The 13,754-nt window shown below is 37.8% G+C and overlaps 3 protein-coding genes across 3 annotated transcripts; 2 read left to right on the top strand and 1 right to left on the bottom strand.

Moving 5' to 3' along the window:
- Positions 1-4,039: 4,039 nt before the first annotated feature.
- LOC148917018 (uncharacterized) lies at positions 4,040-4,909 on the top strand. Its single transcript, XM_089052349.1, has 4 exons — positions 4,040-4,368; positions 4,453-4,537; positions 4,609-4,703; positions 4,903-4,909. The coding sequence occupies exons 1-4, from the start codon at positions 4,040-4,042 to the stop codon at positions 4,907-4,909; spliced, it is 516 nt and encodes a 171-aa protein (XP_088908475.1).
- Positions 4,910-5,337: 428 nt separating this feature from the next.
- On the top strand, positions 5,338-5,979 carry LOC148917017 (uncharacterized). The gene is made up of 2 exons (XM_089051823.1): positions 5,338-5,594; positions 5,690-5,979. The coding sequence occupies exons 1-2, from the start codon at positions 5,338-5,340 to the stop codon at positions 5,832-5,834; spliced, it is 402 nt and encodes a 133-aa protein (XP_088907949.1). The 3' UTR covers positions 5,835-5,979.
- Positions 5,980-9,493: 3,514 nt separating this feature from the next.
- Positions 9,494-10,107, bottom strand: LOC148917016 (uncharacterized). The gene is made up of 2 exons (XM_089051822.1): positions 9,671-10,107; positions 9,494-9,587 (listed from the first exon to the last, which is right to left on the bottom strand). Exons 1-2 carry the CDS (start codon positions 10,105-10,107, stop codon positions 9,494-9,496), a joined length of 531 nt encoding a protein of 176 aa, XP_088907948.1.
- Between the last annotated feature and the right edge of the window lie 3,647 nt (positions 10,108-13,754).

Raw genomic sequence — 13,754 nt, 5'->3', positions numbered from 1 at the left:
CAAATAGTAAATAAGTGTTGATTTTATATGTTTTTTTTACAAGTCAGTTTTGTCTAAAAAAAGATTTGTGATACTTTACGTGTCGACCCTTGGAAGTAAAAATCCTAGATCCGCCTAGCTTCCTAAACCTCGCATGCCTAAAGCTCCCATTCCTTTCACTTCTCATCTTAGATGTACCCTTCTTCCTAAATGCATTCCTCAAATTCCCCATTTTCCTAATCCCAGATTTCCTAGTCGTCACAACTCTACAAGTGGCATTAACAATAAGCAATGATGATTGGTAGTTGTTGCCAATCCTAAGTGGCTATTATTTATTATAAATAACATTAGTATTATTTAAACGGAAAGGCTATAATGAAGGCTTAAAGTGAGGAGGTTATTTGAGGAGGTCAAATCTCACCATCAACAAATGTAAAGAAATCATGGGACTTAAATATTTTAAATGTTTTGACGGTCGGATCGGTCTTCTCAAATAACCTCCTCACTTTAACTCCTCATTGTAGAAGCTCTCTTGTTTAAATTCTAAGGTCTTGTTTGGGCCTAAAATAGATTAAAAAAACCCATTAATTTTTTTTAAAAGTACAAATGGGCTTTGGGCCGCTTAAATTCATAAATAGAAAGACTTAACAATGCGCTCAGACTATAATGAGGGGTAAGTTATAAGGGGTAAGTTATAAGGGGTTCACTTTATAGTCATTGAATCAATCCAAGGGCTGGGGAGAATTGGTATAAAGTTGTGCAATCGGGTAGGTGAGGAACCCAAACCCGAATTTAATATCCAGCAATGAAGTTGGTCCCAACAAAAAAAAAAAAAGAGAGAGGCAAGTTCGAAGTTTGAACAGAAAAAACCCATTGATCTCAAACTCATAGCTCAGAGAAACCGCTAAGCTCTGAGAAACGGTTGAAGGCAACGGGCAACGACGGTTGAAGGCAAAGGTTAACGACGGTTGAACGCAACTCCACTATCTAAACCGTGAAAAAGTATTTATTTTGAGTGGAATGAGCAAAGGCGTGGATTCTGAAACAGTGAAAAGACGAAGCAGTGGAAGGGGAAGGAGAGAAGCCGTATTCGTTGGAAGTGATAGGTTCCATTTGTGGAGCAAAGCCGCACAAAGACCCAACACAGACACATTGCGATTGTTCAATAACCAGCATTTGGTGAGTAATTTATGGAATTTGAGTTTAGGGTTAGAGTAACCGTTTTCCCAATTTGTACTATGAATGTTGTTAGATTTGGCATCTCTTCTTTGTGCTTCACTTGCATGTTAATTTTTGCTTGGGTATATGTTAAAAAACGAATGAAAATAAAGTCAATAACATGTCAATAACATGTCAATAATGATATGAATAAGGTAATGGTGTTGAATTGGAGGAGGCCCTCAAAACCTTCCACATTTGAAGCAGTGCAGAGTGCAGATTATCTCTCTGGCGCTAGAATATATATAATTTTTGAAATAAATATTATTTCCGTTGTTACTAAATTTGCCTGTTAAAAATGAGAACAGATAATAATGAACTCACGAATAAAAGTGCAAAGCATTTGAAAAAAGGTTGATCTATGACGATTATGGCTGACTGAAGAAAAAGCTAGAAAGAAAGAAGGATGTGGCAATGGCTTAGCGAGCAGATAGCAGAGCAGATGCTTTGCTTTGCTTCCTTCCACCATCTTTCTTATTTATTTATTTATTTTGTATTGTGTATGAGATGACAATAATTGTCATGTGTGTGAAGTGCAGAACTTGCCTAGATTGCACTCACACTCACTCATGCATCAACCATTGATTGGAGTTTGGATCCATAAATAAAACACATGCTATTGCTTGTAATTCACAGAATCATTGCATTAACAGGTATTTGCACAAAATATGTCATATTGCTTTGATGATGTTAAAGCCTGTGATCAGTAATCCCTATGCGCATGTACTTTGTAAAATTTGTAATGTGCTGGTTGACTAGTTGTGTAAATGCCAATGTAATTGTGCAAATACGTGGTAGTATATGTGTTCACGTTATTTCATCTTGTATTTCAGGAAATGGGATCCAACGTGGAACTATAGCAGTCGAGGCATATTCCTCACGGGTGAACAACTGCTCACATGCAAATTCATCCCTAGCTATAATTCGAGCGAAGTTGAGTGCCGAACAATTAGAACAATTCAAGACATCATGCTTTGGCCATCTTCTGAATATAGATAAGATTCAGTTTAGCGGGCAGATTATGCATGGGGTTGTGTTGCGTAGAGTAGCGGGGCAGGGTGTGAAAGACTTGGATGGACTGAGTTTCTTAATAGGGTGCGACGTTGCTCAGTTCACTCGTCAGGATTTCTGTTTGATCTCAAGGCTTCGTTTTGGGGAAGTGCCTGAAGTTTCCAGTGGAGAAAGTGATGAAATTAGACTTCATAAAAGATATTTATAGACGAAGGAATTACATGTAATGCTTTAGAATAAGCATTTGTGAGGTGCACAGAGGAAGATGACGTCTACAAGCTAGCTCTTGTTTACTTTGCTGAGTTAGTGGTTTTGGGAAGGGACAAACATTTGAACATCAATCTAAATTACCTGACCCTTGTAGAGGACTTGGATGCATTCAACAGGTTTCTATAGGGTTCGGTGTCGTTTGACAAAACCCAAGACAGTCTGTTTTCTGCACCAACAAAGTATGTGAAAAGCTTTGAAAATGAAGAGGGAAGAGGGAAGGGGAAAAGTAAGGTAACCGGAACAAGCCGGAGAAATGAGAAGGGCAAGAAGGATAACCATGGTGAAGTGCAAAGGGGTGGCTGGAGTTTTAAAGGTTTCACGTATGCTTTCCAGGTACATGGTAATAATGTTCATGTCGTTATGTTTTGTTGACTTTAAAACTTAAATAATAACTTGTGTCCTGTGAATTGTGTAGATTTGGGTATATGAATTAATTCCTAGAATGGCGGACCTGAATTACTGCAAGGTTGTCTCTTCCGCGTATTTTGCGATGGAGAACTACTACGTCTGTTCCCGAGATGAGAAAGTTGAACAATTATTTTTTCCAGAGCAAAGAGGTTTGGTTTGCAGCCCTTGGAACTATTTATAAGATTCAATGAAATTATGAAGTAGAATGATTGCATATGACTTTTGTCTGTTTTAAACATCGGTTCGATTCTTGGGCGCTATGTCTAAGTGAAGAGGAAATGAGACAACCATATTGGAGTTGGCCACAGGGTCGCCTGCTGTTGTCTCGGCAGAGTCAATTCCTTCTTCATGTGCTGACCTTGATGAGATGAACAAGGCGGTAAACTTGTTGAGGTCCGAGTTGTTTCAAGTGAAGCGGGAAAATGACGTCCTTGAGTTAAAGGTCATACGGATGGAAAAAAATTTGGACCACTGTTTAGGTCCTCATTTTGAGCAGGAAGTGAGAAGGGACATAGCTTTACTGAAAGATAGGACGAATCGTTGTGTCGTGTCACATCTATTTAAGGGATATGAGGAAGTGGATGGCATGCAATGGGATGAAGGGCCAAATAATAGAAATGAGGGAGATGAAAATGAAGAGGAGGACATTGAAGGGGGTGAAGGGCCAAATAACAGAAATGAGGGAGAGGACAAGGAAGAGGAGGGGATTAAAAGGGGTGAAGGGCAAGTAAGAAAAATGAGGGAGAGGAAAAGGAAGAGGAGGGGATTGAAGGGGTTGAAGTGCCAAGTAAGAGAAATGAGGGAGAGGAAAAGGAAGAGGAGGGGATTGAAGGGGTTGAAGTGCCAAGTAAGAGAAATGAGGGAGAGGAAAAGGAAGAGGAGGGGATTGAAGGAGGTGAAGTGCAAAGAAAACCAAGGGAGGTAGAGGAAGCTCAAAGGAAAAGAAGTGAGGGAGAGCAAGTGAAAATGAAAAGTAGCAAAGGAGAGTAAGCGCAAAGAAAGAGCATTGAGGGAGAGGAAGAACTGCAAAGAAAAAGCAGTGAGGGAGAGGATCCAAAAAAAAAAAAAAAGGAAGGGCTAGGAAGTGAAAAGACAGAGAAGTGAGGAAAAGGAAGTGCAAAGAAACCAACGTGAGGAAGAGGATGATGAAGTCATGTTGGTTGGCGATGACATTGGCGAGAGCATGGAGGGGACAAAGGTTGAGGTTACTCTCGGGGACATTGATTTGGATCAACCTATAGCTGTGTTATCTCAGTTGAATGTTTGGTTGAATGATGAAGGTCAAGGTGTGGAACGAGGGGTCCAATTACGGAAGAGGAAGAGGATTATTCCTATGTGGAAGATCGTTGAAGCTAGTGAAGTGGCTCAAAAAAATTTGCCAAAGACAACCGGACTTCGGACGTTAGACCCAATGAAGGCGATTCCGCATGACGATATGGTGAAATTGCTGAAACTTTGTTCGGAATGGCGCCATAACCCAAAGTAAGTCCTTTGTTTTTTGAGATAGAAGGCATGAATGTATATATTTTTTAATTGTTGTGTTCTAAAACTTTTTTATATTCATAGTTTGGTGATGCAATTTGGCAACGTGGAAGCTGAGATTGAATTCTTCGCTTCCCTCGTCAAAGCTGACGGTTGGCTGAAAGGAGATGTAAGTTTAATTGATTATGCATTTGTTTGAATGTGCATAGATTATGAGATTGACAAGGAAAACATGTGTAGCACATTGATTTGGGCTTGTATCTCATCCGGAAGCGACAACAACAGTTGGAGGAAGTAGAAATATCGGAATGGACAACGCGGATGTATTTTTTATGGTATGTGATACAGGATGCATAGGACCTAAATTGTTTAGTTTCCTAATTGATTTGTTAGTTTCCTATATTCTTTAATTTTCCAAATCCTAGTAGGATTTCTAAGTTAGTTTTCCAAATCCTATTAGGATTTCTAAGTTTCCTATTTTATTAGGAATAGGATTTCTGTTTTACCTGGGAATTTTAATTCTATTGTCTCTAGGTTTTAGTTTGCTATAAATACCCCTATGTAGTTCTTTACAATTCAGATTTGAATATTGATTAAACATTCCTTTAAACTCTCTGATTTCTGCCTGCCTTCTACCTTTTCTTCCCTTCAGCTTTTCTTATCTGTTCTGTCTTATTGCTCTAAGTGTTTAAACTAACACACCCAGGGCTGTGCTACATCAGTATGACATAGGCCTTGACCAAGTGCAGTTAATAATTACAAATTATCCATACTTGCTTTGTGGAGTTGTTTAACCATTGATTGTTTTATATTTCACAGAATCACATCCATACTTGTTTTGCGGATAATAAAAGGAAAAAAGAGCAAGTTGGGTGGAAAATTAGAACCAGTTTAGTGAACGTTGTAAATGGCAAGGTTTCGTCGTGTGGATTGGATTGGCAGAACACGTATAAGGTGTATGTACCTTGTATGTTGCCAAAATATGAGCATTGGGTGGCTCTAGAGATTGATATGATTCAGTGTGAAATCAAAGTCTATGATTCAATGGTTTCACTCATTCCAGATCAGAGCTTAAAGGAAGAACTCGGCCCCCTGTCAATTACGATTCCAAATCTTCTGCACACCCTCGACTTTTATGAAGAAGGTGTTTACGCGAACGAGTGCACCCGAGATTGGTGGTGTCCATGGCCAATACATCGTGTGGATGTTCCACAACAGGCTAATCAGTGAGCACAACTTTTTATTTAATTTTATTACTTTAATTTGTCAATTACGTTAGAATGTCATTAGTTGAATTGATCGAGTTCTTGTTTTGCTTCAGAGGCGATTGTGGTATGTTCGTGTTGAAGTACATTGAGCTGTTGAGTGCTGAGATTCCCTTAGCTACTTGCACCTCCCAGAACATGCCATTTTTTCGGTTGAAGTTGGCTGCAGAAATTGCACGGGGAGATGCTTACATACCATGATATCGGTTGAACTTGGTTTAGGCACATGATGATTAAATAGGTTTTGGGAATGTCCAATTTCAAAGTCATGTAAATACACAATAGAGACCCATGGGTCCTTTTCGAATTCCACCTCTGCTCCTGAATTCTTCTTCGTCTTTCTCAATCTTAGTGTATTTGTGTACAGAAATTTAAATTTAAGTTACTGGACAATAACAATTAGAACCAAAATAGTGGCAAATATTATAGCAGATGCATGCTTTCATTTCGATTAGTGTGATATTATGCTATGTTTATTCTCATATTGTGCGAAATGTATATGGAGCTGGATGCAGATCATAGAAAAATGAAGAATCTGAAATGGAGATGCTGAGGGTTGGTGAGGAGAAAAGTAAATGGATCTGTAAATGTATTGCACGTGGGCAATCAAAATGGATAGGCAGATGCGTTTTTGAAGTTAGACACATGCCATTCCCATACATAGAATGTGCATATGGAGTGTAAAGTTTTTTTTGATGTAATGAAACAAACATCGGTGTAATATTGGCTTAACTCCTTCACGACATTTACCTAACCTCAACCAAACTGCATTGAATTGGGATTTGAAGACTGCATATGTGAATTGGGATTTGAAGAATGCATATTCACATAGGGACTGATGGCTTTTTAAGTGTATTACATCATTGCAAAGTGATATGTCATCATTTATCCAAGCCACCATTCCAAATATAAGATCCCAATCTTTAAGCCGTTCAACATGCCTTGACTTAATCGCAATGGGTTGCATCTTAATAAGTTAATTCTGTAAGGGGAATAGGCGGCTATGGCCTCGCCTCCAATATTTTATTCAACCATGCCCTCCTTATAGAAACACATGAAAAAATATCCCCAGGTGCAATGCTCTAAAAACTCCCTATTAGTTCCGCACTGCCCCTCGGGTTTGAATCCCTCTCTCCTTTATAATCGTTAATAAATTGGTTGATTTTCTTTATTTTATTGGTTTTGGGCAGCTGAGTAGCATAAAAGTAATGTATATTGGTGCGTCTATATTGCATGTCTGTTGGGTCTATATTGCTTGTCTATTGCATGCATATCTTACATTTATTGCGTCTGTATTGATTTGTATTGCTTACGAAGGAAATAAATAACAATACATAGGTAACAGACAAGCAATATACACGCAATAGACATGAAATATACACGCAATAGACATGCAATATACATCAGTCCCCAATTACATCAACCATAAGGAAGTCGTATTGAATAGGAAATTCTACTTAAAAGTTGTTCTTCCTACTAAAACAAAGAATAAGAACCGTTTCCCCCCTTAAATCTAACTTGAGTCCTACTTTTACCCCCAATAAACATGCAATATTGGAGCAATAACATGCGATATACATGCAGTAAACACTCAATCAACTTTCAATAAAACTTCAATATCGATTCAATAACATACGAAATACATGCAGTTAACAATCATTAAACCTTCACGAAACATGTAAACAATCAATAAATCTTCAATAAACACTCAATATCGGAGTAATAACATGCGAAATACATGCAGTTAATAAATCTTCAATAAACATTCAATATCATGCGATTTACATGCAGTAAACAATCAATAAACAATTTATATACACTGAATAATTATGCAATCTTAAAAAAAAAGGTATTGTCTTATTATTGCATCGTATTGGCCATGTATTATCATTTTATCGTCTTCTTATGACTTTATTTTTGTAAAGTAAGTCTAGGAAAGTTTTTACTGGGTTTCTGACAAATAAATGCTTTTGTTTCAAACAATAATTTAAACTCAATGCCAATCCACCTATTTGAAGAACAAAAATTACAAATTGGGTTTGAAAAGTCATTGGTGGTGCGTGCAACATGTGTTTTTGGGGAGAACTTTTACAATCCTTGAAACCGTGCACTTAATTGGTCATTAAAAGAACAAATAATATGACAATTGATACAACTAATAAAACTAATACCAAGTCCTTAATGGACTTCAGCATATTAAGCACTGTAGCATCATACGTGTCAGCTTTGATCTGCTTCAGCGGAGGTTACATCAACCCATTCGAATCCATTGCAACTGGTGGCTCCCTAATTGCAGGCATCATATATGCAAAATAATTCTGTCAGAGTTAGACCTAGGATTTTTTTTTCACCCACATACATATTCTGGAAATGAGAACTTACATAGGAGGTTAGATACTTCCAAAATGGCTTCTCTCGATTTTTATCTGATTTTGAAACCCGAAGCACCATTGCAGCTCCACAATACTGACACCTCTTTGTTTGAGTGGGAGATGAAGACGAAGACATGTTGAATCTTATCACTTGTACCTCTTCTCACTCAGATCTTCTCACTAAAACTTCTTCGGACACCTTCTCAGTCATACCCCTTCACTTATAAGTCATAATCCTAAACTTCTCACTCAGCTCTCTCTCATCTCTGCCCAAATCGAATTATATCCTTCTTTTCTGTGTGTGGGTGCGTTGGTCACGATCTGGACACCTGTACCGTCAGAATTGTGACACTTTTTACTCCGAAAAGCGATATACTATTTCACTACCAAATATTAATCTTACAATTGAGGGGACACTGCTTTAAATATATTATTTTCTTTATATTTCATTAAGGCAACTAGTTGGATAAGAATCCGTCATTTACTAGGGGTAGTGTGGTATGAGAAAATGAAAAAGTATCTGATGGGACATTCTGTCACTAGTCAGTAATCCATCACATTTGTATCAATGAATTTAATGGCGGGAAAAGCCTAACAATGGGTATGGAAATAGGTTATTAATTGACTTTTGGACGGTCTGACTCCCTTTGCATTTCGATGACGTTTTCCCTTCGCCTGTCAGTTGGATAAGTATATATGTTGTTAACTTTAACTTCAATAACCTACTTCAACAAGCATCTCCCGTTAATGTTCGGAATTATTTTTGAAAATGAGTAACCACGAATCGGGGAATTCAGCAATGGAGATGGAGTCTCAATGAGTTCGTAGCAATTTTCGGAACATTATTGTGATTTTTGTGTATTTAGTTATGAATTTTCTAAGAAAAAGTCATAAAATAATAATTTAGGGTAAAAGGTAAGGATGTGGCCATGTTGACTGACGCATACTTGTCAAGGGGTGAAAGGTGAGGGGCTGAGATCGCGCCAGGTGTCCATTTGGCAATTATTTTGACTTTTTTAGTGCAAAAATCTTTGAAAAAATGCAATAAATAGTAGAAAAATCCCAAAAAGTGAGTGCTGCTACAAATGATGCGTACTCTGGAAATCATTCTTGTAATGGAAACAATGGCTGCAGGAAATGTTGCATTAGCCTGTCATATAATCAATGAATCTCTGTTAAAACATAATTCATCATAAACTACCCATTTTACAAGGTAAAAGTCATTGCTTCTTCACATAAATCAAAATTTGATGCTTTATCTAATGTCTATGAAAATTTCTAAATAGGGAGAAGACGTAAAATTAACATGTATCCAAATTTCATGCAAGAATGAAACAAAGCAAATTTTCATTTCAATTATCAATGGACATAGTAAGAGCTCATCGGTGGACATGAACAAAAAAATAATAATAATAAAACTGCATCTAGAAAACTTCACCTGATCTTTAGTCTTCATAATAACCGGGCTTCGTATAATAGAAACCTAAATCATCGAGTTGGTCCGTGCATCCTGTAAAATTCATCGAATAATGGGTCACTAAGATCTATTGGAGTTGATTCGTCATTGTTCGACGGTGATGTCCTGCATAAACATCAAACAGAAGCACATAAGAACTTTACCTATTAAAATTTTAGGTCTTATTATAAATAGTGTTAACATCTTACGATGTGTTCAAATTTCTTGGGCATTGTCTTCTATCATGACCAATGTGTCCACACTCCCGACAGTGTCTAATCCCTCGCTTCATTGCCTTTTCCTTTGCTCCCATTACTCGTTTCGACCCTCCATTGCACCTTACTCTCTTAGGGTCTTTCATATATTGTGTTTGAGAGCTGGACCCTCCAACTTCGTTATTACTTGGTCCATCCTTCAACAACTTCAACTTCACCCGCAAACTTTTTAAAGTCTCTGACAGTAGCTCACATCCTTCTTCACACATTAATGCATCCTCAACCACATCTGAAGCAAGTCGGGACATTGTACTCCGCTTTATTAAAAGACCAGGATCTGCAGAGTCTTTAATTTCGTTGCCATTTGCATCTGACACCAATCCAGATTTCGCAGTTTTCTTCCACCTTTTCAAAATGTATTTATCGGGCATATATTCAATCTGGTCCCTTATGAACAATGCTAGGATGTGCTTGCAAATAATTCCAACAAATTCAAATCTTTTGCAGCTACACGATGCGCGGTCGAATCTTTGACATATACGACTTCGCCACTCTTGTTTCCCAATTTTTCCTTTCGCTCACATTAAAGACAACTTTGAAGCATCCTCTGTTTTCAGCTCTAGGAAACATGCTGTACTTTGTATTAGTTCTTGCTCAAACTTTTGAAACATTGTCCTTGTGTACAAGGTAGCAATTTGTTTGTTCATTGGCATTGGTAGAACACATTGAGCCACTTCAAATGCATCTACGTGATCAGCAACTAACTCTTTTTGACGTTGATGAGAAAGTGCCCTCTCAAATCTTATTATGAAATCCATCAACGAATTTCTCCTTGATATGTATTGCTTGAAGAAACCATAGAACATTCCGCTCTTTGGCTGCTTGACATTCCAGCAAAAAGTGTCGTGCGTAGGCTGGAACCCAAGATTCCCTTAAATCAAACATTGAACTTAGCCATGGATGGTCAGTCAAACCAGCTTTTGTAACCACAATATTCCATTTTGCATCAAACTCATCCTTATTGTCAGTATCCCATATGGCTTTCTGTAATTCACCCCAATACTCCTTATAAGCAGAATGTGGTAACTTAATAGAGAACTTTGATGTGATGTGTCATATGCAAAGTCGATGAAATGTAGTTGGGAAGGCTATTGAAATTGCTCTGCTCATTGCCGCATCTTGATATGTAATGATCATTTTAGGTTCGCCACCTGGCATGGCTTTCTTAAACTCCTCAAACATCCAAATAAACGACTCAGTCGTTTCCTTGCTCAAAAATGCGCATGCTAGGACAATTGTTTGACCATGGTTATTAACTCCCAACACTGGTGCAAATGTCAAGTCGTATCTATTCGTGTTGAATGTGGTATCGAATACAACAACATCTCCATAAAACCCGTGACGCCGGTCTAGAAGTTGCATCTGCCCAAAAACATCGACTAAACTCATTATCGCCATCTCCTCAATCTTGAAATAAAAGCCTAATTTTTTTCTGTTCACCATAAAATACTCGGTCACTAGTTCAACATCGTGGTTCCTCAGCTTCCCATTCACACTACATTCAAGATTGTAGATATCCTTTTGATAAAACTGATTTTATCCATTCCTCCGGATTGCACTTCGAAAATACTTACCTTCTGATTAATGGGAATATTAACCGAACCCAACTGTTTTGTGAGTACTTTTGTAGAATCTGAAATACGACGGTGTGATCTCAGTAAATGCATTCTTCCTGAGGGTGTCATCTTATGATTTTGTCCCTCTGCAAAAAGAGAGATGGTATACTTCTTGCTCCCATGTGTCTTCACAACCACAATCTTAGCTTTGCAATTGCATCTACTTATTCCCCGCTGTCTTTTTCTCTCTCGAGTTTCATCATTCCGGTATGCACCTTGTTTGCAACATACAAATTCTTTTCTCAGAATCTCTTTCTTATTTTTCCCCCAAAAGCTGGAATGAAGTCGATTACCAAAGCCAGCCAAGAATGCATATATATTATAGAAATTATAAACGAGGTCAAGCGAGTCGAACTTCATCCCAACCGCTGGTGTTTCTCAGTTCTTACTTCAGAATGTAAACCCTCCCATTAGTTTACAGAGTCATCACTCGAGCCCCTGACATTTTATCCACGTATATTATTGATCTACTTCTATATTACTGCATAGCAAATGTTAATTCATTAATCAATCATTACTGCATCACAACTTATCAATGCATTCCACTTACACAAAACATTGCCCAAATTGACACAATACACGATAGCCTAGCTCGTTGGATTCTTACACAAAACACAAGCAAAATTTAATAATAGTTACGTCTATCTCTTGTGAAATAATCTGGAAAAAATAACATTAGAACCAACATGTTCAACTAAGAACTCAAATGTAATTCAAACCAGCAATTACAGAACTTCACCCAATATCCTCTCCAAATGCTTACTCCTAATGCCGTTAAGCTTAAGTTTAGGATCTTTTACCTACATTTCATAATTTTCCAACCCCTCAAAAAAAAAATAATCAACTAAGTATATTGAATATTCATAAGGAAATGACGCATTATTGATAGCAGAGCAAATGACGCATTATTGATGCCACAAATGACAAATTTCTCACCCTCACAAAAAACAAATCAAACCCAACAAAATCAATCCAGCAAGAGTGAACTTACCTCTCAAAGTCAATCGAGCTCCAAGTCAGTCAGCTTGGAAGAATGTGGTGGACATTAGAGATGATTCTTTCGTAGTGGAGACTCCATCTCTACCAAAATCGAGGAACAACTGCAGCAGCACGAAAAGAGATATGCTACTTTGCTTTCATCTGGAATCTCTTCTGCTGAACGAAAAAGAGAAGGGGTTTTCACTTGAATCATAGAATCAAAACAGGGCAATAGCTAGGTAAAAGCCATTAATCGTCATACCGAGGATACCATAGATCGCAGGCCTCCCAAGGAGCTGATGACAATGGAGCGATTATAGAGTTTGGGAGCTTTGGATCTTTCTAATTGTGGATTTGCATTACATTAAAAAAGAGAGGATTGTGTTCTTGAGTTTTTCACAGAGAAGGAAAAATCTTCAGCTGAAGTTGGGTTTCCAAACGGGTCGATTTCAACCCGGTTCTACATGCACCCTCTTTTAAAAACTCACCGTTGGATGAAATCCAACGGCTCTTACATACCCCTCAAAAAAACCCCTTATAACTTTTCACTCACTATAGAAGCACTCGGGAAGCGGTGCCTCAAATCATGTAGGAAAAGCTTTGAATATTTGGTGGCCTGCTACCACCTAAACCCTTAAAAAAATGAGCGGATCAATGGGCTTACTAGTTCAACTTAGCTAAACTCTTTTTTTTTTTTTGGGCTCTGTTTTCTTCTTTCTTCCCTGTCTTTCTATGTTCATAGTTCTCTGGAAGTGGACACCTATATCAAATCAATGTTTTTTTTTTCCAACTCCAAGTTCAATAAAAAATTATACTGAGCAACCTGTGAATTTAAAACAATAAAATGTCCAGCCTCTATTCTACAAGCCCTTTTTTTATAGCCTCCTCCAAGTTCTTTGTAAATGATTTTGTATCTTTTATTGTAAAAGATGGACAAAGATTAATCTGTCGTTGCTAACAGAGCACATGCTTATTGCTGTGAAAATATCTCACTCATTTGTTGCTTGAAGGAATCACTACAGAGCACATGCTTGAAGATTCAGAGAACCAACATCAAATACAATTAGTGCACGGAATAATAGTAGTGTCCTTATACATAGATGATGAGTTCACTACCTTTGCACACTTGAAGAAAGTTATAGGCGTAGTACTTAAAGGGGAGGGAGAATACAATTCGAAAAACGAAGTGAAGTTGTAATGGGACAACAAATAGCGGGGACGGAGGAGAAATTATTGATGCGAATGCCAGGATCTACAACTCGGATGGTGAAGTTTTCATAATGGATTGTTTGCACGTAGTACTTCCCCGAATACAAGCGCAATACAGTGAGGTTGTTCACGCAAGAGACGTTGTTATACCATGGCTGGTTTGCTCCGTTTCTTTTATGTGGACCATTGGTTAGCCGAAAAGGATAAATTAAAGA

The sequence above is a fragment of the Prunus mume genome, linkage group LG5 (assembly GCF_029339155.1).
Source record: "Prunus mume cultivar Tortuosa linkage group LG5, ASM2933915v1, whole genome shotgun sequence".
Lineage (NCBI taxonomy): Eukaryota > Viridiplantae > Streptophyta > Magnoliopsida > Rosales > Rosaceae > Prunus > Prunus mume.
Note: the sequence above shows the minus strand (reverse complement) of the source record. Positions and strands in the feature narration are given on the sequence as shown.

What these genes read in the sequence shown, in the direction of transcription:
- LOC148917016 (XM_089051822.1), bottom strand. Translation starts at nt 10,107, where the DNA reads ATGCCCGATAAATACATTTTGAAAAGGTGGAAGAAAACTGCGAAATCT. An exon ending in CCAAGAAATTTGAACACATC is followed by an intron (nt 9,588 to 9,670) that starts GTAAGATGTTAA and finishes ATGTTTATGCAG; the next exon opens with GACATCACCGTCGAACAATG.
- LOC148917018 (XM_089052349.1), top strand. Translation starts at nt 4,040, where the DNA reads ATGTTGGTTGGCGATGACATTGGCGAGAGCATGGAGGGGACAAAGGTT. An exon ending in GAATGGCGCCATAACCCAAA is followed by an intron (nt 4,369 to 4,452) that starts GTAAGTCCTTTG and finishes TTATATTCATAG; the next exon opens with TTTGGTGATGCAATTTGGCA. An exon ending in ACGGTTGGCTGAAAGGAGAT is followed by an intron (nt 4,538 to 4,608) that starts GTAAGTTTAATT and finishes AAACATGTGTAG; the next exon opens with CACATTGATTTGGGCTTGTA.
- LOC148917017 (XM_089051823.1), top strand. Translation starts at nt 5,338, where the DNA reads ATGTTGCCAAAATATGAGCATTGGGTGGCTCTAGAGATTGATATGATT. An exon ending in GTTCCACAACAGGCTAATCA is followed by an intron (nt 5,595 to 5,689) that starts GTGAGCACAACT and finishes GTTTTGCTTCAG; the next exon opens with AGGCGATTGTGGTATGTTCG.